This window comes from Vespa crabro, chromosome 19 (assembly GCF_910589235.1).
Source record: "Vespa crabro chromosome 19, iyVesCrab1.2, whole genome shotgun sequence".
Taxonomy (NCBI): Eukaryota; Metazoa; Arthropoda; class Insecta; order Hymenoptera; family Vespidae; genus Vespa; species Vespa crabro.
The window spans coordinates 3827501-3855000 of record NC_060973.1 but is presented as its reverse complement, the minus strand read 5'-3'; the positions used below and the strand labels follow the sequence as shown (position 1 = coordinate 3855000).

The 27500-nt window shown below is 28.6% G+C and overlaps 1 protein-coding gene across 1 annotated transcript in view; it reads right to left on the bottom strand.

The window, feature by feature from the left end:
• LOC124430715 (PDZ domain-containing protein 2-like) overlaps positions 1-27500 on the bottom strand; it is a 40091-nt gene that overhangs the window by 2206 nt on the left and 10385 nt on the right. The window contains exons 2-3 of the mRNA XM_046977683.1: positions 6982-7101; positions 389-2284 (exon numbers count right to left, since the gene is read on the bottom strand). Coding sequence (XP_046833639.1) covers positions 389-2284; positions 6982-7099 — 2014 coding nt within the window. The 5' untranslated portion in view covers positions 7100-7101. The remainder of the gene's footprint in view (positions 1-388; positions 2285-6981; positions 7102-27500) is intronic.

Below are 27500 nucleotides of genomic sequence, written 5' to 3'. Positions count from 1 at the left end.
TTTCTTTTTTTCTTTTCTCTTTATTTCTCTTTTTTTTCACACGATTCATCCTCATTACTAAGCCAATTTTGTTTCACGTGAATAAAAAGAAAATTATATTAATTAATACTCCTTTATAATTTATTTTTTATACTTTCGACATATTTTTTTTTTTTTTTTCTTTGGACATGTAATAAATATTTTTCATGAAATTAACAAAAAATTATTCGTGATAATATATGTATAATTTTTTTTTGTACATAAAAACAAAATTATAAAGGATTATGCATGAAAGGATTAGCACACATTGATTCTCGAATATTTTGATTAATTTTGTAGCCAAAAAAAAAAAAAAGAAAAAGTAGAACAAAAAAATAAAATGGATAAAAATGATAAAAGATTGATTTACCGATGCTTCCTTTAGGACTGTCCTTTCCACCGACAATGGTAAATCCCAAGGATTTCTTTCCCGGACCCTTTTCAAATAGAACTGTCAAAAACGTTGAAACTGTGCTCCTTGGTCTTCTAGGTAATGTACAAAAATTCGATACACTTTGCGTTTGCAATTGTGTCGTGGATCCATTGTTATTATCCGTTGACAAAATTGTTTTATCAGAGATGATAGATCTGCCAGATTCATTTTTTCTATCTCTGTGATGTTTGGCCTGACGTTTTTTAAAACGAGATCTTGGTGAATCCTCGACTATAACACCGTGACCATTTTCTATGCTAACGTTTTCATAATCTACACTACTCTCTTTAAGTTTTTTAGCATGATCTACAGCAGAATATCTGGATACAACGATATCAACTTCACCTGGGCCACTTCCATTTCCTAGAATTTTTCTAGCTTCGGCCATGCTCAATCCTCTAAGTCTCCTTCCATTGACAATCAATATCTCATCGCCGATCTTCAAAGTTCCTTCTTTATCGGCCAATCCATTGGGTACAACATGCGCTACCAAATATCCTGGACTAGTTTCAGCAGTTTTAGCTATAAAAATTCCTAAACATTGATCGGGCGTATCTCTGAACAATTTCACTACCATAGTTTCGGTGATATAAGCTTTACTTCTGATTACTGGTAAATGTGAACCTTTAGAATTCTCCAATTTAGAATCTTCGATAAGCTCGGAAGAATCATCGTTTGGATCAAACGTTAGAATGTCCTTTGTACAAGCTTTACCATCTGTTCTAACACAATGAATATCCAATGCAGAAAAAAATCGTGCTGTCCTATCAGCGTCCATTATCGAGGTCGAAGGTTTTCTAGGTGGTAATCTTGGTGGTGAATCATTTGTACTACTAGATTGACTCGTCATCAAGCCTGATGCACCACTGCTACATCTATCATCAAGAAGAGAACTGGTAGCCGAGTCATTATCTAAGATACCGGAATCATTATCATCCTGATCCTGATCCTCGTAAAGAGGATTCGTTCTTAATTCTTCAAGACCAGGCAAAGTACCGTAAGAAAAGCTACGTAATCTTCTCTTGTCCTTACCATCCTTATTACATTCTTTACTATCCTTCTTATAAATCTTAGCTATGAGTTTACTCGTTGAACTCTTGAGATATCTGTCCTGCATAGCACGGAACTTGGCTGCGAGACAACTCGACGGAGTGATACTATCAAAACCTTCCTCTTTCGTTCTTTGATTTTGATCATCTTGATTTCTATGCTCCTCTTCCTCCTCGGTCAGATCTTTTTCTTTGCTCTTCCTCCAACGAGACAATCTTGGTCCTCCCCCATGATTATCATTATAAGTTTCACTAGGTAACACCGAATGTTTTACATTTTCAGGAGTAGACGTTTCTATACCCAAAAAAGAATAACGATCCTCCTGATGTTCCGATTTACGTTGAGAGACCAATCTATTTTGCGACTTTGATCTACGTTTCCTCTTAGCTCGAATCCTTTCCTCTTCTGTTATATCCTTCAAATCATTCTCGCAAACGGATCTTCGAAACTCGTTCCTCGTTAAACCACGTTGACTGAGCTCGTACATCGATCGAAATTGCATTCTTTCGGATACCTCATCGTCCTCGTTTTCCTCATTCTCCTCGTTTTCCTCGTCTTCGTCGGAATCTCGATCCTTGAAAAACGTAAGCCTCGTATTTTTCACTCGATCCAACAAAGGATGTCTCTTCTCGCAAATCCTTCGTCTTTCCTCTTGTATCTTTTTCTTTTCTTTCTTATTTGGAGTGCGTTCGGTCGTAACGCGAGACGTTTGAACGTTATAACAATTCCTCTCCGATTCCGAGCTTGATGATTTTCTACGAGTCCATCTCACCGGTGACATGTCTGTAATCGAATAATTCATTAATTTTATATCGTTCATTTAAGAAAATTTATTATTTTTGATATACGATACATATAATCATCATCATCATCGTCATCATCATCATTATCATCGTCATAGTCATCGTCATCGTCATCATCATCATCATCATCATCATCATCATGATTATTGTCATTATTATTAAATAAGACGTATCTTAAGCACAGACAAGAAGTATAATAAATCATTGGACAGAAAGAAAGATCAAGAGAGTAACAATTAAATTGAAAAAAGAACATTCGAAAAATATAACTTTCATCTCTTTTCCTCTCTGTTTCACGAATATTTATTACCTTTAAGATTTTCAACAAAATTCTTTAAGTAGTCGTAAAGTACCAATAAAGTGCGATTCTAGAGGCTATTAAACGACGTAGTTAACTTGAGGCCATCAATTTTGTCTAGGGAGTCCACGTTTGCGGTTTATTAATGAGGCAATTCTCTTTACAGGAGGCTACTCTCATGGAAGAGTGGTAGCTCGTTATTATACACGCGAGTATTAATAATAATAATAATAATAATAATAATAATAATAATAACGCGAAAACCACGAATACGATTTGCAGAAAGATATATTTTTCAATCGAATATAAAATAATATTATTTATCATATTCACCACACGTGTATAATGAATTTTTTGATGGAGTAATGAAAAAAAAATTAACGAGCGTGATATAATGTGAAAAATTAAGTTTCACTCGAATATCGTGAGACAGTGAAAGGACTTTTCTTTTCTTTTCTTTTCTTTTCTTTTCTTTTCTCTCTTTCTCTTTTTTTCTATTTCTTTTTCGAACAAACTTTTTAATAAAATTAAAAAGATAATGCGAAGATTTGCATTTTACCCAAGCGTAGAAAATGACAAAATTTTTTAAATAACTTTTTTCAATCGCTGGACCATCATCGAACCAAATGTTTCCCATCGTGACAATCAAGAACGACAAACAAACGGCAACAAAAAAAGTAGCTTCCACCATTGGCGAAAGTCACAATGAAACTGATCATGACTTTTGCGACTTTAATCAAACTTGAAAGTAAGGAACGAACGAGTTCAGGATCACACGAAGCAGGAAGCAGGACATCCCGTATGAGTAATTCTCTTTGAAGTATATACGTATTAATGAAATAATAATAACGAACGATTTTATGAGAACGTTTCTAATTATAGGATTATATCTATGAAAAAGAAGAAAAAAAAAAGAATAATAATAATAATAATTATCACAAGAAAAAAAAAAAAGGAATAAAATTTTCAATAATTATTTATATATTATTAAAATCAATAAGATATTTGATTTTGATTTCTAATTTTTATCGTAACAATTTTCTTTATTGTTAATAACAATTTTCCAATAAAATTTTCAAATTATTTCCTTTTCATGAACATTGGTAATGACACATCCACAATTATTCTTTTAATCGTTCTTTTTTTCTCGATGATCTCATTTATGCACCAGGGGAATGACTTCGTTAAGTATAATAAATGACAAAAAGGGGATAAACAAATGCAAGTGTGTTGATAGAACGGAAATAAATTTTGCCTTGACGTTTTCGTGTCATTGCCTTTATCAGAATCGGAAAAGAAACGTCACGATGATGGTAAGGTTCACAGAACCCGGTTGACTAACGTCTCCTTGCGGTTTTCCATCGTGAGTGCCTTTTTTGATACACATATATTAAATTCACGAACGTTCATTGAATTAAATTCTATCGATAATCTATATATAATTCTAATCATTAAAAATCATTATTCAATAATTAATTTTTAATTTTATCGTAATCCTAATTTTTACGCAATAATCATTATAGAAAAGAAATAATTCATGTAATAGAAAAATTTTCTTATTATTCAAATTGCACATATTAATTATATATTAAAGAGAAATATTTTTAATACAAAAAATTATTTTATTATTTTATTATTTTATTATATTATTATATTATATATATATATATTGTTAGAAATAATATAATGTAAAATAAAATTTAAATTAATTTTTATCTCCACGTTTGCAAAATTTTTGCTTTTATTTTTATTATATTTTATTTTATCTTTTTTGTTCTTCCTTTTTTTTTCTTTTCTTTTTTTCTTTTTTTTTTTTCTTTTTTTATTATTTTTTTATTTTATCGTTTTCACAAATAATATATAAAAGCCTTTTCGAAATAGTTAAAAATTTACATACAGTTGATTTTACAAAGAGTTTACCTCGTGTAACTGAGTCATGTCTTTACAACAGGAAGAAGCTTTTTACTACGTTCCCCTATCTTTATAACTCTGTCGTGTGTAGTGTTGGAAGCTGCACTTGCAGCTGCACCCAAGCCGCAAGTCTCATCCTTCGGAACGATTCTTTTTTGCATTATCCCGTCTTGCATTCATAGCCGTGCTCGAGACGGTATTATACAAGTAGAGTCGAGGGTACTATTCCGTTTCTGTTCACTTGCCTTTAAGTCGGGCTCCTCGAGTTTTACTCTCTTTCAGTTCAGTTCTAATCTTAAAACTGACCTAAGACGCGCACGTGTGCCTTCTCGAATCAATAATATCGACTGTTAAAATCGTTCAGGGCGTCCATTAGTCTATTAAAAACAAATCATTTCTATTTTGAAAATTTCATTACTTTTCATTCATTTTTATTATCCTTTTATTTCATTCATTATTATTATCATTTCTTTTCATTCATATTTACTATCTCATTTTCTTCTATTCATTTTTCTTATCGTTCTTTCTTTTCCTTCTTTTAAAATTTGATAAGAAATAATAATGATAATAATATATATATATATATATATATATATATATATATATATATATATATATACATACACATTATATATAAGAATATGTATAAACGTTTGAAATTAATAAAATTTTCTCAACGTGATCTTTTTGAAAAATTATTCGTTCTTAAGTTTTCTTATATTACCATCATTTTTGCTTTTTATTTATTTATTTATTTAATTATTTTCTTTTGTTTTCTATCCAATCATTTGTATTCGCTGTATACAAATTCGTACATCCACTTTACCTCATTTATATTATAATTATAATTTTCTCAAGGTGATCTCTTCGAAGAATTATTCGCTCTTAAGTTTTTTTTATATTACAATCATTTTTGCTTTTTATTTATTTATTTATTTACTTATTTACTTATTTTTTTTTTGTTTTTTTTCTTCTATCCAATCACGTATTCGCTGTATACAATTTTCGTACATTCACTTTACCTCATTTATATTTCCACGTCGATATTTCTATTTATATTTTATCGTATTCATTATAGAGCATTTATTTTATTGCTACGACTTTACTAGCATCAATATTTTTATGTTCAATTTTCTGCATAGATCTTATTGCATCCATTATACCAGATGGAAAGCAACGCATAAATATAAGTGTTGAAAATCAATGAACCCCCTTGTGTTCAAAAATGATGATGATGATGATGATGATAATGATTATTATTATTATTATTATTATTATTATTATTATTATTATGATGATGATGATGATGACGATGACGACGATGACGACGATATAATAAATGTACGAAGAACGAAGAAAGGTGAACGTGATCTTGATATTAAAATTCCCATTTGATTTGCATAGACGATGGTAGTCCGCGTTACGGTTATACACGCGCGATGATACCACAGGATGGAAACGATTAGTCGAAATGATAATGTTAAGCGTGCTCATGTATGTACTTGCTGTACTAAGGCAGGATTTCTGGGCTACGATTTTCCGGCTGGTGGAATATCTTCCATAAGCAAGGACTATACTTTACACGCCTGTTATTTCCGGAAAAAGGAAGAGTCTATTTTCAGTATTTCCATTTCACTCGACGTATGTAACTTTAAATATTCTTGAACTTGAACTCATATTTTATAACTAATTCAACTTTTATGATGTAATATATATGATATAATTCTTTAAAGAAAATGAAAGAAATTCTTTCTTCCTCTTTCTTTCTTTTCTTTTTTTTTTTTCCTTTTTCTTTTTTAATATCACATTAAACGTTATATTAAAATATTACGACGCATTTGACAAAGAGATTATTAAAATATTTATTTTTCAAACTTAAATTCGTATAATTGATAGACATATCATTAATACGACACGTAAATATAAAATAAATAGAGAAATGAAGGTAGAAAAGATTTGTAAAAAAGTAAATAATTTTTTTATAACCACATGCGTTGAACGTTAAACGACGTAAACATTAAATTTCTAGGAATACGAGAGAAACGTACAGACAGGCAAAAAAAAACAAAAACAAAAAAAAAATTAGAAGATTATGTAAACTAAAAGACAGAGAAAGAGGAAACATAAATGGTAACGAAACGTTGAGCTCAACAAATACATACATGTAAACTGAGTTTCGAACGTTGACCTTCTACAACCTACGTGAAGTTCAAACTAACAAAACAGAGTGCGTATCTCCTATGTTAATACCTTAGTACACATTTAACTCTCAAGGTGTTAACAACGTAGTAACAACCCAGTATAGTACAATAGATTCGAAATTATTCCTACTATATATATATATATATATCATTCTAATTTCAAATTCATTTTCAATTTGAAACGTAATTTAATTCAAGATTCTTATCGTCCACGTTGCATTTATAACTCGTCGATCATATTAATCATCAATTTCTCCGGTTACTTACCTCTGTACTGAGACGTAACATGAAAGTGGTAGGATGCTCCGTCAAGGTCTTCGTCGGCTTGGAGAGGACTCAAGCTCAAAAGTCTCGGTGCCTCGGCGTGGCCACGAAACCAGCGCATTTCTATAAATGTAATTAACATTGACACATCAATTATACATTCATTAATATATTTCTTTAATATTACATTGAAAGTATTTACTGTCCAATCTTTACGTGTAAGATATTCTATGAATTTATTTAATTACTTATCTATCATTCTTGTCAGTTCAATTAAAGTCGATATTTAAAAATATACGAAAGATTAATAATTCGAACGAATAAAAATAATAAAATTTGTTTCGAATTTTCTTACGATTGCGTTTGTAATTATGTTCGATTTGATTGACGTTGTGCCGTTCAATAACAATTCTTATTTGTTTTTTTTTTCTCCTTTTTCTTTTTTTACAGTGACAGGTAACGGGTACGATTAAAAGGATAGAAATAAAAAAAAAAAAAAAAAAAAAAAAGAAAGAAAAAGAAAAAAAGAAGGAGATTAATAATTTACAATTGTTATAACTTCCAGTATCAACAATGTCAATAAATCTCGTAATAAGTGAAACGATAGTGAATGGGATTTTGCGTGAATCGACCGAGCGACAGTTCCGCCGTGTATTCACTGAACCGTGTACATATTCTTTTCTTTTTTCTCCTCTCTTTTCTTGTTTTCTATATTCTTTTTCCTCTCTTTTTTTCTTTTTTTTTTTTTTTTTTTTTAATTTTTTTTCTCCTTTTAATTGCCTTAGCCGTTGCACTTGTTCTCGATATCACAAAATATATGGATGGTAGTACGTATGTGTATAAAATGATTAAACGGACCAACGCTATGTGCCCTTGAAGATTTTCATTCGTTATTGGCTAAGATTTTTTCTTACATATTCAACGAGATTGAATAATTGTAATAAAAATTTGCATAACGTTGCATTAATTATTATTATTATTATTATTATTATTATTATTATTATTATTATTATTATTATAGTATTATCGAATTAGATATTATACGACGTTATATCTAATTTGTATCAAAAACACATGCGGATAATACTTATTATTATTTTGAAATTAGATTAGAAAATGGGAGAAAGATTAGGATATATTATTAATAGATTAAATTCGATATTATTATTATTATTATTATTATTATTATTATTATTATTATTATTATTATTATTATTATTATTATTATTATTATTATTATTATTATTATTATTATTATTATTATTATTATTATTATTATTATTATTATTATTATTATTATTATTATTATTATTATTATTATTATTATTATTATTATTATTATTATTATTATTATTATTATTATTATTATTATTATTATTATTATTATTATTATTATTATTATTATTATTATTATTATTATTATTATTATTATTATTATTATTATTATTATTATTATTATTATTATTATTATTATTATTATTATTATTATTATTATTATTATTATTATTATTATTATTATTATTATTATTATTATTATTATTATTATTATTATTATTATTATTATTATTATTATTATTATTATTATTATTATTATTATTATTATTATTATTATTATTATTATTATTATTATTATTATTATTATTATTATTATTATTATTATTATTATTATTATTATTATTATTATTATTATTATTATTATTATTATTATTATTATTATTATTATTATTATTATTATTATTATTATTATTATTATTATTATTATTATTATTATTATTATTATTATTATTATTATTATTATTATTATTATTATTATTATTATTATTATTATTATTATTATTATTATTATTATTATTATTATTATTATTATTATTATTATTATTATTATTATTATTATTATTATTATTATTATTATTATTATTATTATTATTATTATTATTATTATTATTATTATTATTATTATTATTATTATTATTATTATTATTATTATTATTATTATTATTATTATTATTATTATTATTATTATTATTATTATTATTATTATTATTATTATTATTATTATTATTATTATTATTATTATTATTATTATTATTATTATTATTATTATTATTATTATTATTATTATTATTATTATTATTATTATTATTATTATTATTATTATTATTATTATTATTATTATTATTATTATTATTATTATTATTATTATTATTATTATTATTATTATTATTATTATTATTATTATTATTATTATTATTATTATTATTATTATTATTATTATTATTATTATTATTATTATTATTATTATTATTATTATTATTATTATTATTATTATTATTATTATTATTATTATTATTATTATTATTATTATTATTATTATTATTATTATTATTATTATTATTATTATTATTATTATTATTATTATTATTATTATTATTATTATTATTATTATTATTATTATTATTATTATTATTATTATTATTATTATTATTATTATTATTATTATTATTATTATTATTATTATTATTATTATTATTATTATTATTATTATTATTATTATTATTATTATTATTATTATTATTATTATTATTATTATTATTATTATTATTATTATTATTATTATTATTATTATTATTATTATTATTATTATTATTATTATTATTATTATTATTATTATTATTATTATTATTATTATTATTATTATTATTATTATTATTATTATTATTATTATTATTATTATTATTATTATTATTATTATTATTATTATTATTATTATTATTATTATTATTATTATTATTAATCGATTAAGTTTAGTTGATTCTATGATCATGTTCATAACGTGAACTTTGAATTTTATCGATTATTATTCGAACATCTCTTTAGTCTTAAAACAGATTTATTATTCATTTTCTTTGTACGCGAAAAGATCGAACAAGAAATACTCATGCAACGCATCGGTCAACAAATAACTGTCCCGTTCTCCTTATTGGTACCGTTGCAAGTAACAGCCGGCGATCATACCATCTCTCTCTCTCTTTCTCTCTCTCTCTCTCTCTCTCTCTCTCTCTCTCTCTCTCTCTTTCATTCTCTCTTATTCTCTTTATCTTCCTCTCTCTCTCTCTCTCTCTCTCTCTCTCTCTCTCTCTCTCTCTCCCTCTCTATCTCAGCTAATACGTTGTCCGTCTCTTCAACATATCTCTCGTATACCAAACTATACTACTTCAAAAGCATATTACCGCTCGTTCGGCCTACATAGCGAATGTTCGGTCAATATGTTTCGAAGAAAAGTAAAGAAAAAAAAAGAAAAAGAAAAAAAAGAAAAAGAAAAAGAAATAGAAAAAGAAGGGGAGTGGGGAGAAAAAAAAGGAAAGAAAAAAGGAGGAAGAAGATGTTTGATACATCTCGCGTTAATAAATAATAAACATACAAGTGCGTATACATTTGTATATATTTAACATTTGTCCAATAAACTTAATTATCCTTCTTTTTTTTTTCTTTTTTTTTTTTTTTTGACACGTACATACAATATGTATGTATATACGGATATGTTATGTACGATTATGCAAAATTGTTTGTGAAAAAAATAGTTTGATTATTATGAACCAGGACTTTAAGGAGTATGCTTGTTAAAAAGAGATGTTGGAAAGATCACACCTCTGTAATTTTTTTTTTTCTTTTCCCACATAGCATTGTAACATGAAGTGAATGTAATACACGTATATATATATATATATATATATATATATGCTTAACTACGTAGATAGGTAGATAGATACGCGCATAAAGACAAGCTCGATTACGTGAAAAACGCTGATTCAATAGCCCTCTTTTCCACGATAAGTAATATATAATGGTATGATTAATACATAGTGTATTATAGTGCAAGTTATGCAAGGTGTTAATACATCGATTATATACAAATTCGAACATACGAAAAGAGAGAGAAAGAGAAAGAGAGAGAAAGAGAGAGAGAGAGAGAGAGAGAGAGAGAGAGAGAGATACAAAAATGTATGTATAAAATATTTCTCTCTCTTTCTCTTTTCCTTTCTTATTCTCTTTTTCTCTTTCTCTTTTTCTCTCGTTTTCTTATCTCTTTCTTTCTTATATGGAGAAAGAGTTGTTCTGATGAGGATGAGGTGGTTTTGTTGTATCTGTAAGGAAGAGAAGGAAAGAGGATGGTAGAGAGACGGCTGACTTTCTCCGATGCAAATATGTGTGCCAGCAACATACTTCGTGCGGCCCACGTACAAACGCGAATGAACGAATGAACGAACGAACGAACGAACGAACGAACGAACGTACGAACGTACGTACGTACGTACGTACGAACGAAAGAAAGAAAGAAAGAAAGAAAGAAAGGAGGAAAGAACGAAGAAACGAACGAACGTACATACGTATATACGTATGTACGTATTTACGTACGCTTTTCACTTTTTATCGATTCGATGTGTGTGGGTTTGTCTGTAAGGAAGGATGCAGGTCGATCGTGGGGATCCACGATCAAGGATAACGATTATCATCAGTGAGAAAAGTTCATGGCCTTCTCTATACCATATATATATGTGTGTGTATGTGTGTGTGTGTGTGTGTGTGTATGGATAAATGTATAAAATTATATGGATATGTGCGTGGATATTGCCAATTAAAATTAATAGTATTAATTTTAATATCATTTCGGAAGTACTCGATCTTCTTTTTTACCGATCTTTCCATAAACCTTATTTTTCAAAAGCAATTTTATATTGCTTGATTATATATATATATATATATATATATATATATATATATATATATATATATAAGCGTGATCTCTCGTGACCGTGATGTTTTTTGAGATACACGAAGCGTAACGCTTCGAGGGAACTCGTTAATCCTTGCTTTCATTTGCTCGTACTTTGAATATTATTAAAAATCAAAGTAGAACGATATTAATATATAAAATTGAAAATATAAGATTTAATTGTCATTGTTTAATTACAATCTATATTAGAAAATCTAATATATATGTATATATATTCATTTTATTTGTATTATAGATCATCTAATCATTCGAATGAAAAGAAAGATTGATTTTTTAATTAATAAATCGTTGATTTTAGTACTTCGTTCTCCATATTTTTCGTTGTCGTTATATTCGTAATTAAACTAATGAAATAAATTTATATTGTAAATTATCATAATTGATATTTGTTGTGTGTTAGAAATTGAACAGTAAAAAATAATAATAATTAATATACCGTTCTTATCGTATACACTTTACAATATACGCACGTAAATGGAAGCATGAATGTAGTATGTAGAATGATCATCATAATTTTCTGATAATTTTTAAGCATGGAAAAAAAATGAGAAAAAAAGGAAAAAAAAAGAAAAAGAAAAAGAAAATCATCCATTATATACATATACATTTTACAGTGTATTTAATAATTTTCTCATGTATTTAACGCATGAATGATCATTTAGAATCGTCATAATTATTTTTAAATAATTACTATACGAATAGTAGAAAAGTTCATATATTTTTTTCTAGTAGATCATACATATATCAATATATATGTATATATATAAAGAAGTCGATTTATATTCATGTGCTCCCGTTTCCGGCAGGTTCATCCAAAGATAGAAGAAATACGCGAAAGGACATGGTAGGGTCGATTCTCTAGCGATATAAATTTCACGAGGGGATCGTTAAAGGGTTTGAAGAATCCCGAAGGTAAACGTCGAGTTATCGTTGCATAGATTTATCGTTCCACTTTCGTGCCCGATCCGTTTGCCGATCTCTCCTCTCTTCGGCTTCCGTTCTTCGACATGGAGTTCTATTCTGGATTGTAAATCTTTTCTACTCTTCTCTTCCCTTCTCTTTCTCTAACACTGAATATATTATCGTTGAGAAATAAGAACTCCTAGCGAGACACTAGTTTCTCATGATATTGTATAACGTCATTTATTTATTTTTTTATTTCTTTTATTTATTTGTTTTTCGTTTTTTTATTTTATTTTTACTTTTTTTTTTTCTTTTTCTTTTAATTACAACTACACGAAGTAATATTTATTCTATAATGTGAGAAGATATGAACCCACGTAGGTTTTTATGTCAATGACGTTATAGAGAATGGGATCAAAGAAAAATTGTCGAACTTGTAGTTTTGCAATTTGATCAAAGAAAAAGAAAAACAAGAAAAATTTTTTTCGCTCAATTCGTTCGTTAAAAAAATTCGCTGTCTTAATTAATTATACGAATAAATAAACAAATAAATAAACAAAAAAATAAATATGTATATATATATATATGTGTGTGTGTATGTGTGTATATATATATATGTGTGTGTTTAGTATATAGAAGAAAGAACAATAATAAAATTTCTATATTAATTTCTCTTAAATGATTTATGTGAGTAGGAACGCACCAATAGAATCATAGAGAGGGCAAAGATTTATCAGCTTCCCGTTAGAAACGTCGTTGGCACGCGTGAAATATACCGGTTTGTGAATTCCCTCGGAGCGTAGCGCTATGCAACAATGTCTGTAACAACACTTTGAAACAGTTAGATAATTCTTAGATTCAAAATGTCAGCAGTCACGTTTCTTTGATTTTAACGTCATCCTTAGATCCCGCTGGTTTCTAAGTGTCAACGAATTAATACAAGAAGATGTTAATATAATTTTCTCTTATGCCATGTTCATTTTACAATATATGCATATATATATATATATATATATATATATATATATATATATATATATGCATATATATGTATGATATCAATATATATATGTATGATAATCAAAAATTAAATAAAAAAATAAATTGAAAAGAAATTAATAAGACGTATTTATGTAAAAGAAAAAAAAGTATATATATATATATATATATATATAATTATTTTTAATTTTATTAAATTTGTCATAGAATGAATAAAATGCGTACGATGACGTATATAAATATATGAGTTATATATCGTTTTCAATCGTTATGCAATTCGATTGTCATTATATCGATATATCGAAGAGAAAATAGAAACCGAAGGAAGATATATTTGAATTGAACAAAAATATTAAGACAAATTGAGAAAAAAGTCATATGTTTTTCCTTCCTCTTATCATCGAAAAGGAGAAACGTCGAAGAAACATTTTTTTTATGGTTTTAAAATGTCAAGAATATATATACATATGCACCATATGTGTATAAATGTAATCTTTATGTTATATGCACGTCAATATCGATAAAAATCTTCAATATATATGCCATAACTCCGTGTACACATTTTGATTTTAATATTTATTATCCAACTTCTTTTATGGGACCGAAAGAAATATGATTTTTTTATTTCCTTTTGTTTTTTTTTTTTTTTTTTTTTTTTTTTTTTTCTTATTATTACATAAATATCGATAAAATTATTCGAATCGTTTATCGAAGAATATTCCAGTGAAATTTAACGTGAAAATAACCTTTCACTCGTTTAGGTTAATAGAAAACTTTCTCGTACCAATGAAATGAGATACACGTTGTATGAATTATTATTACATTCATATTCATATATATATATATATATATATATATACATATATACGTGTAGAGTACGCAAATAAAAGAAAAGAGAAATAAATAGATAAAAAGAAATAACAATAAATAAATAAATAAATAAATAGCCACAATGATCGATGCTTTCTATGACTCGTCAACGTTCCTCCAAACGAAAGTAGAAAGTGTCAAAAGCTGTGAAAATGTAATGGTAGCGTGTCTCTGACACGGACAAATATCGACCACTTTCCCTTTCAGATAGCTTAGAAAAGATAATAATTGGCTTTACCAGGAAGGATCGATCGATCGATCGATCGATCCATGAACATAGTCTGATGTATCTTTATTGAACTCGTTAGTGATCGTCAGTTTCTTTATTTTTTTTATTTTTTATAATAAAGTATTATTTAATTTATTTATTCGTTTCTATACAGTAACGTAAGTATATATGTTCGTGCGTGTATCTTTATTATCAAGGACAGTTAGCGGAAAGTAGTCAACCTAGTCTATGACTCACATATTACGCGATACCTATTTTATCTTTCACGTTCCCTTCCTATGCAGTTATACAGGATGAAAGTTAATAGACAAAAGATAAAATGCAATCAATAATAATGTTTTTTTTCTTTTTTTTTTTTCTTACCAACTTAAAATTCGACGAATAACGAAATGAACATATTTAGAATGTGAGAGAGAGAGAGAGAGAGAGAGAGAGAGAAAGCAAAAATTTTTGATCTTGAAAAAGAGAGAGAGAGAGAGAGAGAGAGACAATATTTTGAAACATTTCAGGCTAATTTCTTTTTTCACCCAGATCTAGAGAAAACTATATAGAAATTTTTGGTCCACTCTACATTTAAAAAATATAATATTAGATTTATCTCGACGATTAATTATATGTAAACAATGATAACTTTTATACGTCGTTAATTAATATTATTTATATCTTACATAAAGTATTCGAATATTTTTAATTATTTAATGAAGAAAAAACAATTCTCGAATCAGTAGGTACTTCAATGTTGAGATAAAAAAGAAAAAAAAAAAAAAAAAAAAGAAAAAAAAATTATAAAAATGATAAAAAATGTAAGTTTGATTTGCCTCGCTACCCCTCCCCTCTCACCGACCTCAAAATGAGTCTACCTAACGGTGGATTTTCAGAGTATGTCGAAAAATTCGAAACGATCGAGAGATAAATAGCGTAGGTGTTTGTTGCAAGGCATCGTACGCGTTTTTGTCGCCCTTAAAGAGACCCTTCGTGTCAACCACAAAGCGACCCACTTCAAGCTTGGGACCACTAGATCAGGCCCGGTATTCGTTGCACGAACTCTTAACGGTGGCAAACACGCTGGCTTACAACCTGATTGTTTCGGGTCCGATCGTTGTCGGGAATGCCGATTGGTTCTCTCTTGGTTGCTTTCACGAACGGAAAGAACGTTTATCGTCGATAAATACCTATCTAGGTAGATACGTTCAACTTTTCGAATTAGTACAAACTTGCAAACGGTGGGAATGAAAAGAGGAAAAGGAAAAGGAAAAAAAAAAAAGGAAAAAAAGAAAGAAAAGAAAAAAGATCTCGTTGGATCCGGGCACGATTTTACCGATTTAGCGTTCGATCGAGCGTTTTTGTATCTTTTTTTCTTTTCTTTTTTCTTTTTTTTATTTCTTTATCTTTTCAAATCGTTCCCAATCTATGTAATTTATTTTATTTGAAAATCTTTTATATCGATCGAATCACGCAAAATTCGCGTCGTTTAAAATAGCAACGTGTTTAGTCATGCGATAAGATAACGTAAGATTGATAAGAGAATTTCTTTATTTTTTTATTTTTTTATTTCTTTTTTTTTTTTTTTATTCCTTTTAATTATACGATGTCTGGCACTTTTCGAACTTCTTCGAATCGTGATTCTCTATTTTTTTTTTTTTTCTTTTTTAAGTTCTGCTTTTTTTTTATTTGTTTCTTATCCTTTCGTATTATTTTAGAGTCCGTTCTACGAGATTATTAATTACGGATGCTCGTAAATAATCCATACATGTATATATATATTTTTTTTGTTTTGTTTAATTCTTATATTATTTATATTAACATTAGATTTATGGAACATGTCAATCCGATAGAGTTTATTTTATAAGGAAAAGAGAAGAAAAAAAAAAAGCAAACGCACTTGAACGTACTTATTTCAATAAAAAAACAAAAAAAAAAAAAGAAAAACAAAATTGGTATACAATCAATGTCCATGAATGTAATGTTAATTAAACTTTAGTAGGTCTCGATATACCTGTTGTAAATTAATTTGCTGATTCTAAGATCGACTGTGTCAACATCGTATACCATTAGAAAGTCTTAGACGTGCGTGACGTATCATTTCAATGAACGAAGAAGAGAAACAAAAAAAAAGTGACAGAGAAAGAGAGAGAGAAAGAGAGAGAGAAAATGGCAAATGATAGCCTATCGCCTAATGGAATAATAGTACGTAATCATCATCGTTATTCCTTTGATAATTTTTGATTAAATTAGAGTAACGGTCCTCGATGTAAGATCTACGATCCGACGAATTATCGATTATGTTTCCATTGTACGTATTTAAGAAACGTGATCAGCGAAACATCAGATCGATTAGTATGTCGATAATGAACGTGCTTTTATAACGAACTTCATTCATACACGATTATGATCGTTGTATCGACATTTCCGTTGAACAATGGTATACCATTTCATTTAGCAAATTAGGAATGATAAAGTGCGAGAACTTAATTATTCGATGAATCAATTAAAACGTGAATCTTTAATTAACGGACTGATACGCCTATAAATATTTCTTTTTTGTAAATTTAATTTTTACACGACCATAATTAAGACACAATCGTTCCATCTCAAATCGATACTTAAATTTATTTAAAAATCGATATATCGATAAAGTTTAATAAACGACACGTGCAACACAATTTAAATTTGAATGAAATTTTGTCAAAAGAGAAGAAGAGAAAAGAAAAAAGAGAGCAAAAGAAGAAAGAAAAAAAGAAGAAAGAAAAAAATACGAGAGAAGAAGGGAAAAAGAGGGAAGAATTTTAACGATGTAATTGTTTCAATCTATTTATATTTTTCTTCTTCTTTTTTTTTTTTTTTTTTTTTTTTTTGATACATAAAAATTTTGGAGCGAAACAATTTTGAAATCGAAGATTTAATTATATTATCAATATTTTGAAAAGATTTTTTTCTTCCTTTCTTTTCTTTTCGTTTTTCTTTTTTTTTCTTTTTTTTTTTTTAATTTTGTTCCGTCTCGATATCCTCGAAAACGAGAACGTTTTCTTTATCTTTCTAATTAGAAGTAATTACATCGCAAAAATCCACTCTGAGTGTGCATTTCACAATGTCGATAAAAAGTATTTTATATACCGCAACTATGTCGGTAGAGAGCCTGGAGGCTTGTATTTTGAAGAGAGTTATGTAATAACCTGCCTTAGGGTACGCGTCTAACAAGTTTCCGTCGTTAGATAGATAGTTAGATAGATAGAGAGAGAGACAGAGAGGGGGGGGGGGAAGATTAAAAAGAAACTAGCATGATTCTTCGAAGAATTCTGCAAATCGTTATTTCTCTATTTTGCAATCGAGCCTAACTGTGTCTATTGTCTTATTTATATTGTCAAATGACGAATAACGACAATACATTTTTCTTTCTTTCTTTTTTTCTTTCCTTTTTTTTTTCTTGTTTTTTTCCTCCAGCCTAATTCGCTTCACCGAAGACATTTTCAATTTTTTTTCGTAATCATAAGATTTGTAAGGAGAAAAATGAAAAAAAAAAGAAAAAAAAAGGAAAAGAAAAGAAAGGAAAAAAGAAGAAAGAAAGAGAACGAAAAGAAAGAGATTATGTTTGAAATCTTAATTATACAATGACTTTAAATCATATCTAATTATTATAATATGATTCGTTGTTCTTCATTATCATAAAATGAGATTGAATGAAAGCGTATGTATGTGTAATAACGAAGATAGACTTGGAAAAAATAGGTTGGTATTTCTCGTGTTAATTAAAAATATACATTCCAACGTATGTAATATATATATATATATATATATATATATATATATATATATATATATATATGTATACATACTATGCGTCATATAACACGTAATCATAATTGCCAGATATTTTATTATGTAGGATAATCTTGCGCGTAAAAGTGACTACGTACAGTGAAAGAAACAGAGAAAGGGAGACGTTCTAATTATTTCGAATAATTAACGTTCCGTTTCAAGACGATTTACATTTGAAATTTAACGTTGAAACTCGAATGAAAACGATAAAGTTTCTCTCTCTCTCTCTCTCTCTCTCTATCTCTATCCTCTTTTAAGTCGAGTTCACGAGGTGCGAATTATCCTTGTTCGTTTAAATTCAAAGGACATTTTTCTCTATTTCGTTTCGTAGGCGTATAGAAAGTGAGTAAGAGAGAGAAAAAAGAGAGAAAGAGAGAGAGAGAGATACTCGTAGAGAATCTATCTTATTACCACGATTACACGCACGTTCCATTAAGGATCGCAACCCAAAGGAGTTCTCGAGAAGGATAAGAATTATAGTTATCGTAAGAGATCCAAACAAATACGGCTCGCAAACTTGTGAAAATATGTCCTCGACTAAGATACATAGATCCTTCTTTCTGCCATAATCTCTACCCGCATTCTACGTGACAATTTAACAAATTTTTTTGCTCCTTATCTATATATATATATATATATATATATATATATATATATATATACATATATATTATATATAATATAAGTACCAGGATGTGTCGAGAAAAGTATAAAAAAAATTATAGTACGAGACCGAACAGTTGAAATAATTTTTCTACCGTTTTGAAAATACATCCTAATCTATTTGCAAAAATCGTTTCGCTGTTTTCCTTTTTTTTTTTTTAATTATTCCTAGATCGTCGTAAACACATATTCAGGATGTTAAATGAAGGATAAAAAAAGATTTTAATGGTTTTTAATTTTACTAGAACGTAGTTCTTTGTTTTGCTTTTCCTTTTTTTTTTTTCCTTATTTTCCTTTGTATTTACTTTGTTAACGTAATAGAAAAAAATTTCTAATGAATACGAGAAGAATGCAAATTACCGTTCGATAGAAAAAAAAAAAAAATCAAGAACTAAGTACGATTCATGTAAAAAAAAAAAAAAATAAAAAACCTTATTGAATATAAAAATTTAATTACGTGCGATCTTGCAAGTCCATCTTGATAATACTTTCATTGTTCGTTCAAGAATATAAATTATTATTATTATTATTATATATATATATATATATATATATATATATATATATATATATATATATGTATATATATACATGAATAACAAAGACCAAGTTCCAATTTCAAACTTTTCATTATAAATATCCATTATTTTCTTTTCTATCGTTTCATCAACGATATTACCAAGTCGATGCTGACGAACTCAGGAATACCAATCAAGAAAATCATGTAATTTTATCAAGAAAAAAGAAGCAGTGGTACCTCCTCCTTCCCCTCCCCTTCTCTCCCTTTCTCTCTCTCTCTCTCTCTCTCTCTCTCTCTCTCTCTCTTTGGTTTCTGTAATAGGAGGATACGTCACGCTGACTATGGTATGCGATACGCGACGTAGATACGCGCGATTAAAGCGTGTTCCTTTAGCTAGTCCTTGCCATTTGTCATGCGTCGTCGCAAGTACCGTGTAGCACGCGACATGCGAAATAAACATTTGAGAGATAGAGAGAGGGAGAGAGAGAGAGAGAGAAAGAGGATCCTTGGAAGAGTTAGCAGTCTCCATATAAGCAAGCACCATATTCCATAGCTCTTGGTTACATCTCGAGTAGGTTTTACCGTGTAGCGTTACAAATAGCTCACAGTGCAGTCTAATGTAAACCCATGGAAAACTAAACGCCCACGTTTCCGATGTACCTACTCTCTCTCTCTCTCTCTCTCTCTCTCTCTCTCTCTCTCTCTCTCTCTCTCTCTCTCTCTCTCTCTCTCTCTCTCTCTCTCTGGGGTGGACGAATTTTTGCGTCTCGTTCTGTACCGACACGATGTCTTCTAACAACAAGATACAACACAATGGCGACGAACGCCTTATTCAACAGGTGAAATCTAAAATGGAACTCTTAAATGAAACTATGAATATTATGAATATATAATAATTCTCTTTTCTTTTCCTTTTTCCTTTCTCGTTCCTCTTCTCTTTCATTTCTTTTTCTTTTTCTTTCTTTCTTTTTTTTTCTTTTCTTTTTTTTTTTTTCGTTTCAGATAACAAACGCGTCGGATCATTCGTTCGTAAAAAGAAATATTCTCTTCTTCAATTTTGTGTTCACCGAAAATCATATCGAAAATCAATTGGATTTGACGGGTATACATGCTCGTCTCGAAGAGAGTTTCAATTTATTGACGGCGTTGATTATAATCGTCGTGGGAAAAAAAGAAAGAAAAAAGAAAAAAGAAAAAGTAAGAAATAAGAAAGAAAGAAAAATATCCTTTCGTCATACGTATTAAAGTTTTAATGACAATCGAAAAGGTTAGAAAGCAAATTGATGACGTTTCAAAATATTTCTAATGTCATGTAAAGTTAAACAATGGCCGTTTTGTTAAGTTTTGACGTAAATGTACATTTTTATGTGACGTAGATGAACATTTTTTTTTTTTTTTTTTTTTTTTTTTTTTTTTTAAATAAATCTACACGATTAAATTGATCGATTTACTTCTTCATAAGGGAATATTTGCAAAATGAATTATTAGATAAGCTTGATCTACATTTGAATGTAGATAATCGTATGACGTGTATCGATACTATCGTTGTCAAGGATAAACGTTTAATGGTAAAGTTGTCGTCGTAGAAGAAGCTTATGCTTTTATAGTTTTATAAAGCATTCCTAGCGATCAAGCTTGGCCACCGAGTTGTAACTCGTTCGTTTCCTAGCTACCATTACGGCGAACGTAGTTGAGAAGAAAAGGAGCTATTCCGAGTACGGGTACGAACTGGTACGGAGGAAACATTTCAAACAGCTTCTTACGTTCTCTCTCTCTCTCTTCCTCTTTTCCTTTCTCTCTCTCTCTCTCTCTCTCTCTCCCTCCCTCTCTCTCTCTCTCTCTCTTTATCTCTCACTTCTTACTCTTTGAGCTACGACAAAGCCCTTGTATAGAAGTAGTGGAAAAACTTGGGAAACTAAAAAAGCATTAGACTACTCGATTCTACATCTTTTTCTTCCTTACGTTTTTGCTTTTTAGTTTTTTCTTTTCTTTTTTTCTTTTTTGTTTTTTTTTGTTTCTTTTTCTTTTTTTTGTACATCGTACGTTGTTGACATCGGGAGATAATTATCGTGTCAAAGAAATAATAAGAAATGTTAAGAGTACTTTGATAATAATTAATAATAATAATAATAATAATAGAAATAATAATAATAATAATAATAATAATAATAATAATAATAATAATAATAATAATAATAACAATAATAATAATAAACGATGTTGACTGTATGTGAATAAATAACGTAAATAAATAACGTGAATAAATATAAGGAGAAGAAAAGTTAACAGTAAATAGAAAAGAAATAAAAAGGGAATGAAAAAAAAGATTGACATTATATAACGGAAAGAAATTACGTTCGATTAGATTGAAAACGATGTCGATTTTAATGGACGAACATGAGTTATTTGTAGGGATTAACATTTTATTTCTTTAGTGTGATCATTCCTTTCCGAAGGTGTCAGGAAGGATCAAAAAAACTTGTCTCACCCAGCGGTGATCGATGTTGACGTAACACGATTTGGAAGAGAGGCGAAACCATTCAAAGTATTCGTGCGATCAGCATCGTTCCCGGTATCTCCGCCATCTCAAGTATTTCGGTTTCAAGATGCAGAAATTTCGTGGGATAAATAAATAAAAATCGTAATTCAATGCGTGTCTCTCTCTCTCTCTCTCTCTCACGCGCGCTCGCGCGTGATTCTCACGAACCGCGATATATTATTATTAAACTAGTTGAAAATTTGTGTTTGTTTTTAATTTAAAGAGAAAACAAAATAAGATTTGAAAAATAATCTATAAAAATTAAAATATTATTTAATATGTAATTAAAAGGAAAGAAAAAAAAAAAAGAGAACAGTTGAACATAATAGAATATTGTTTTCGTAAATAAAATTTTTATTTAATAAATTATCTATTTATTTTATTATTTAATTAAATAAATTTTAATTAATTAATTAATTTAATAAATAAATTTTAATTAATAAATAAATTTAATTAATAAACTTAATTAAATAAATAATAAAATAAATTATTTATTTTATTGTTTAATAAATAATAAAATAAATAATAATGGACAGGCTAACTATAAGCTGACGATCATACACAATTTATATATATGTATATGTATCTATTGTTCATAATCGTTAGATCAAAGAAAAGAAAGGAAAATGTAAGAGGAAAAGATTGGAGGAAGAATTGATCTAACGCATACGTTTACGTAATCAAGTTGAAAAGTTCATTTAGGATTTACTAATTAACCATACCGCACGTGATTGAATCAATCAGGCAAAATCCTCGATTGATTTCCTTTGATGATCTAAACGAAGAAATTTCTGTCCTTAAAGAAGAAACAATGAGTTGAATTTGTGGAAATGTTTCTAATTGAAATTATGCTTACAATTAAATCCTCATGGCTCCGTTACTCGATCATATGTAAGTACGTGTATGTATAAATATATGTAATTATCTGACTATTTAATAATAATAGTTTGAAAAACTTGTTCATGAGACTTTTCTTATATAATTTTATATTATTCTTTTGTTATCCGTCTAAGTACTAAAAACGATCAGACATCTCGAACTCACTTCGAGATCAGCGACCTTCGAGATCTCGAATCGATTCTGTGTTTCCTGATCGGTGCATGAACCTGCTAGATACCCGATAAGGTAAGCGCAGGTGCAAACTTCCATGTAAGTTTAAACCTCGTACTTATGGATTTATGGTAAAAAAAAAAAAAAAAGAAAAAGAAAAAAAGAAGAAAAAAAAATAAATAAAAACAATATAAATGATTAGTATTATCATTCACGTAATTGCGTGGAAACAGATACGATAGAGTTTCTAAGCTGACGCAATTATTAGAATAATTTTTATCCTTTTCTCGAATACTTTGTCTCGTATCATATAAATAAAGAACAAATTAAATTATCGAATGAAATAATAAATGCGAGCTGCTTTAATTACTTTTCTTTTTTTCTTTTTTTTATTAATCGTCCTTTAATTTTCTTCTTTTTTTTTTTATCTCTACGAAGAAAATGTCTATAATAATTTATCGAGCATAAATATTTCTTTCTTTGTAAAAAGAGAAAGGACTCTTTCTAGGGTCCCTAGAATAGTACAATTTTTTAACTACATAATCATGTTCGCGCTTATGCAACATTTTGCAATTTTTTTTATTCGTTTTCTTTTCTTTTTTCTTTTCTTCCCCCCCCCCCCCAGTTCCCAAGTACCAAATCGAACAGACAAATTTGATAAAGGTAGCTCGATAGTTTCTGCTTTAAATTAATCGAATGAATCGATGAATTATTGAAACAATAAAAGAGAAGATAGAGAGAGAGAGAGATAATAAAAAAAAAAAAAAAAACGAATAAATCAAACGAAACGAGCAAGATAGTTATATCGTAGGGAAAAGCATAATCCATATCAATCTTAGAAGAATAATAAAGTATCTTAAGACGGATATTCTTAATACTAATTAATCGGTAAATATTAGAAAATGGTTAGTTGTGTGTGCGCGAGCGTGCATGCGGTACTAACGAAAGGAACACACGCACGATAAGAACTCTCAGACAGACGTAGTTCCTTTTCTCGAAGCAAGAGCTCTTACTTTGGAGGGATAGAAGAAGACGGTAGGATGATAAAGAGAGCAAGAGAAAGAGAGAGAGAGAGAGAGAGAGAGAGAGAAAGGGTTGGCCAGCGATCGGCCTTGGAGCTCCGTCCTTTAGGTGCGCGCGAGCGCACGAGTACACGTACGACCAATCGAGTGAGCCCGCTGAGATCGTTCGCGCGCGACTTTTAAACACATGCACGAGAGACTCTCAGCTGCGTATAAGTTTCTTTCTCTTTCTAAAAGAGAGAGAAAGAGAGGGAGAGAGACAGAGAGAGAAAGAGAAAGAGAGAGAGAGAGAGAGAGAGAGAGAGAGAGAGAGAGAAAGAACGCGCACGTACCAACCTACTCGATGCCGTGAGCATAGTTACACGGCTATTCCAGTGTGGAATGTCTGGCATGTCGCTCTCGTCAAATGCCCAGAAAATAAAAGGACTGCTTCGGCCACGGCCTTGATAGAACGTTTCCACAAGGTTCCCTACGGGTAGGGCTACCGAGACCGGTGCTACGATGTTAAAGGGTCAAATCTCTTCTTACGAGGAAGAAGATGATGACTTGGCATTCTCCTTTTACTCATCATCTTTGTCTATTGTGTTGTGAGAGATAAACGTTTATGTAAATGTCACTGTGTTTTGTGTTAAGTGTAAACTACATCGATTTTTTTCTTATTCACATTTTCGGTGAAAATATTTAGAATGTTTGTATATGCTTGTGTATGTGTAAGTTTGTATGTATGTATGTATGTATGTATGTATGTATATATGTGTTTATCACGTGCAATACTATCATTGGTTATATTATTCGGAGCATTTTCTTCGTCAGTGTATTTGTTATCTTTCTGAAAAATTTCTTTCTTGGTTTTTCTTCCTTTTTTTTTTTACTGTTGTCGTTATTATTATTATTATTATTATTATTATTATTATTATTATTATTATTATTATTATTATTATTATTATTATTATTATTATCAGTCATGTTAAGATTGGTGGACTTGGAGAATAGAGATAAACGTGAGAATGCACAAACGTTTTTCTGCGATAAATCACGTACGATTCTTTGTTAAGAACAGTACGTGAGATTCAGAGCAGAGGAATGAGAGAGAATGAGAGAGAGAGAGAGAGAGAGAGAGAGAGAGAGAGAGAAAGAGATTAGGTATGTAATATTTTTTTTGTTAGAATATCGTATCGAGAAAAAATTGAATTTCAAAGAATTTTGATGAAAGTGAAATTTCGATAGAAACTTGTCATCAATCGATTGAACGTTTCGTCTGATTGAAATATAAAAAAATATCTTAAAGAAACATCTTAATAAATATCTTAGAATGGAATTTGTATCTTTGAAAAGTACGAACAAATAGATTATTAAAAATATAAATACAAATGGACGAACCAATTCGAAAATTGTTTTTCATAATTGTTCCATTATCGTGTCTCATTAAAAATCATATCTATTCCAAAAAGGATTGTTTAGAAACTTTTTTTAATATTTTCAATTTGTCGTACAAATAGTCAGAACAATTTTGTTCGATTTTTTTCTTTACGATAGCAAATATATAAAAAAAAAAGTAAATGTGTAAAAGTAAAAAACAAAAAAAAAATAAAAATAAAAATGAAATAATAATCGTACGAAATAGTAAACGTTACATATATATATATATATGTGTGTGTGTGTGTGTATATACCATTGTAAAAGGAAAATCCTTTGAAAATGATTTTGAGGAGGCGGTAGATCCTTCCTCGTAGGAGCTACCTCGACCGGAAGTGCCAGGCGTACGCGAGCAATTACGAAGGTAATCATGGCCGGTCTTGAAGTATAAGAGTTAGAGAGAGAAAAAAAGAGAGAGAGAGAGAGAGAGAGAGAGAGAGAAAGAGAGATGGAAAAAAAGAGAGAGAGAGAGAGAGCTGGCGACCAGGCGACGTTGTCCTCATCGTCATTGGATCGTTTTGCTCCTTGGATCCTTCTTCTGGCAATCTCGCTCGACTTTCCGGTTTAACCGCTCCTCCTTCCTTCTTTCTTCTTCTTCTAATCGCTCCCTTTCCTGCCGACCAATCCCTTCGACCTTGATCTTTTCTCTAACTACGGACGATCGAGAGCATCGCTAACCCTTTCGCCCTTTCATAACCTATCTACTCCTACTTTTCATATCGATCGTCTTCATCGACGCCAGTCATGCCGATCGAGATTAAACAAGTAAAGATATTGTTGAATCATCTCGTCTTTAACTATTTTTTTTCTTTCTTCTTTTTTTTTTCTTTTTCGTTCTTCTTTTTCCTTTTTTTTTTTTTTTTCTTTTTTTTTCTTCCTTCCGTCGAGCCATCATGATTCGATAACGAAAGTATTACTCCGCTTTGTGAATGAATTTACGAAGGATCCTTTCGAAAGTAATTATAACGACGAAACTTTAAGGGAAAAGTTTCAATAAAGAATATTGCGAATTCATTTTGCCCGAGGGCAATTAAGAAAATATTAAATATGAAAGAATGTTACGAATTCATGATATCGCTGGATCGTTCAGTAAGATTCATTTGTAAATTATTTAATCTTTCAACTTCGTGGAAATAATCTTAATGATTATCTTGAGAAGCAAATGTGAGAAGTTGATGCGACGGCGTAAATTCTACGCTGGATCGTTTAGCGTGGTTTCATTGTAATTTAATTTCTTTTTTTTTTCTTTTTTTCTTTTTTTTTTTCTTTTTTTTCTTTACACTCAGTCATTTCAACGGCTAATTATAACTGATGAAATTTCGAACGAAGATATATCTCTAGGGAATTTTTTTATTATTATCTTATACACGGATCATTGTTGCAAATTCTTCTTAGAAGTTTAAAGATAAATTTAGGAAAGAGTACAGTGCCATTGAATTTATATCGTTAAATACATGAAGTTAAAAAAAAAATATATTATAAATAAAATTCTTTGTTCCTGTTTGTTAACGTGAGCTAAAAAAAAAAAAAGAAAAAAAGGAAAGAAAGAAAGAAAGAAAGGAAATATAAAAAGAAAAAATAAACGAGAACAAAGAAAAACACGATTTGAAACGTCATTAATAATATTACCGAACGAGTCAACAAATTCTTCTTCAGGGTCATACTTAAGCGAGTATCAAAGTAGGCGAAGGGTTAAACAT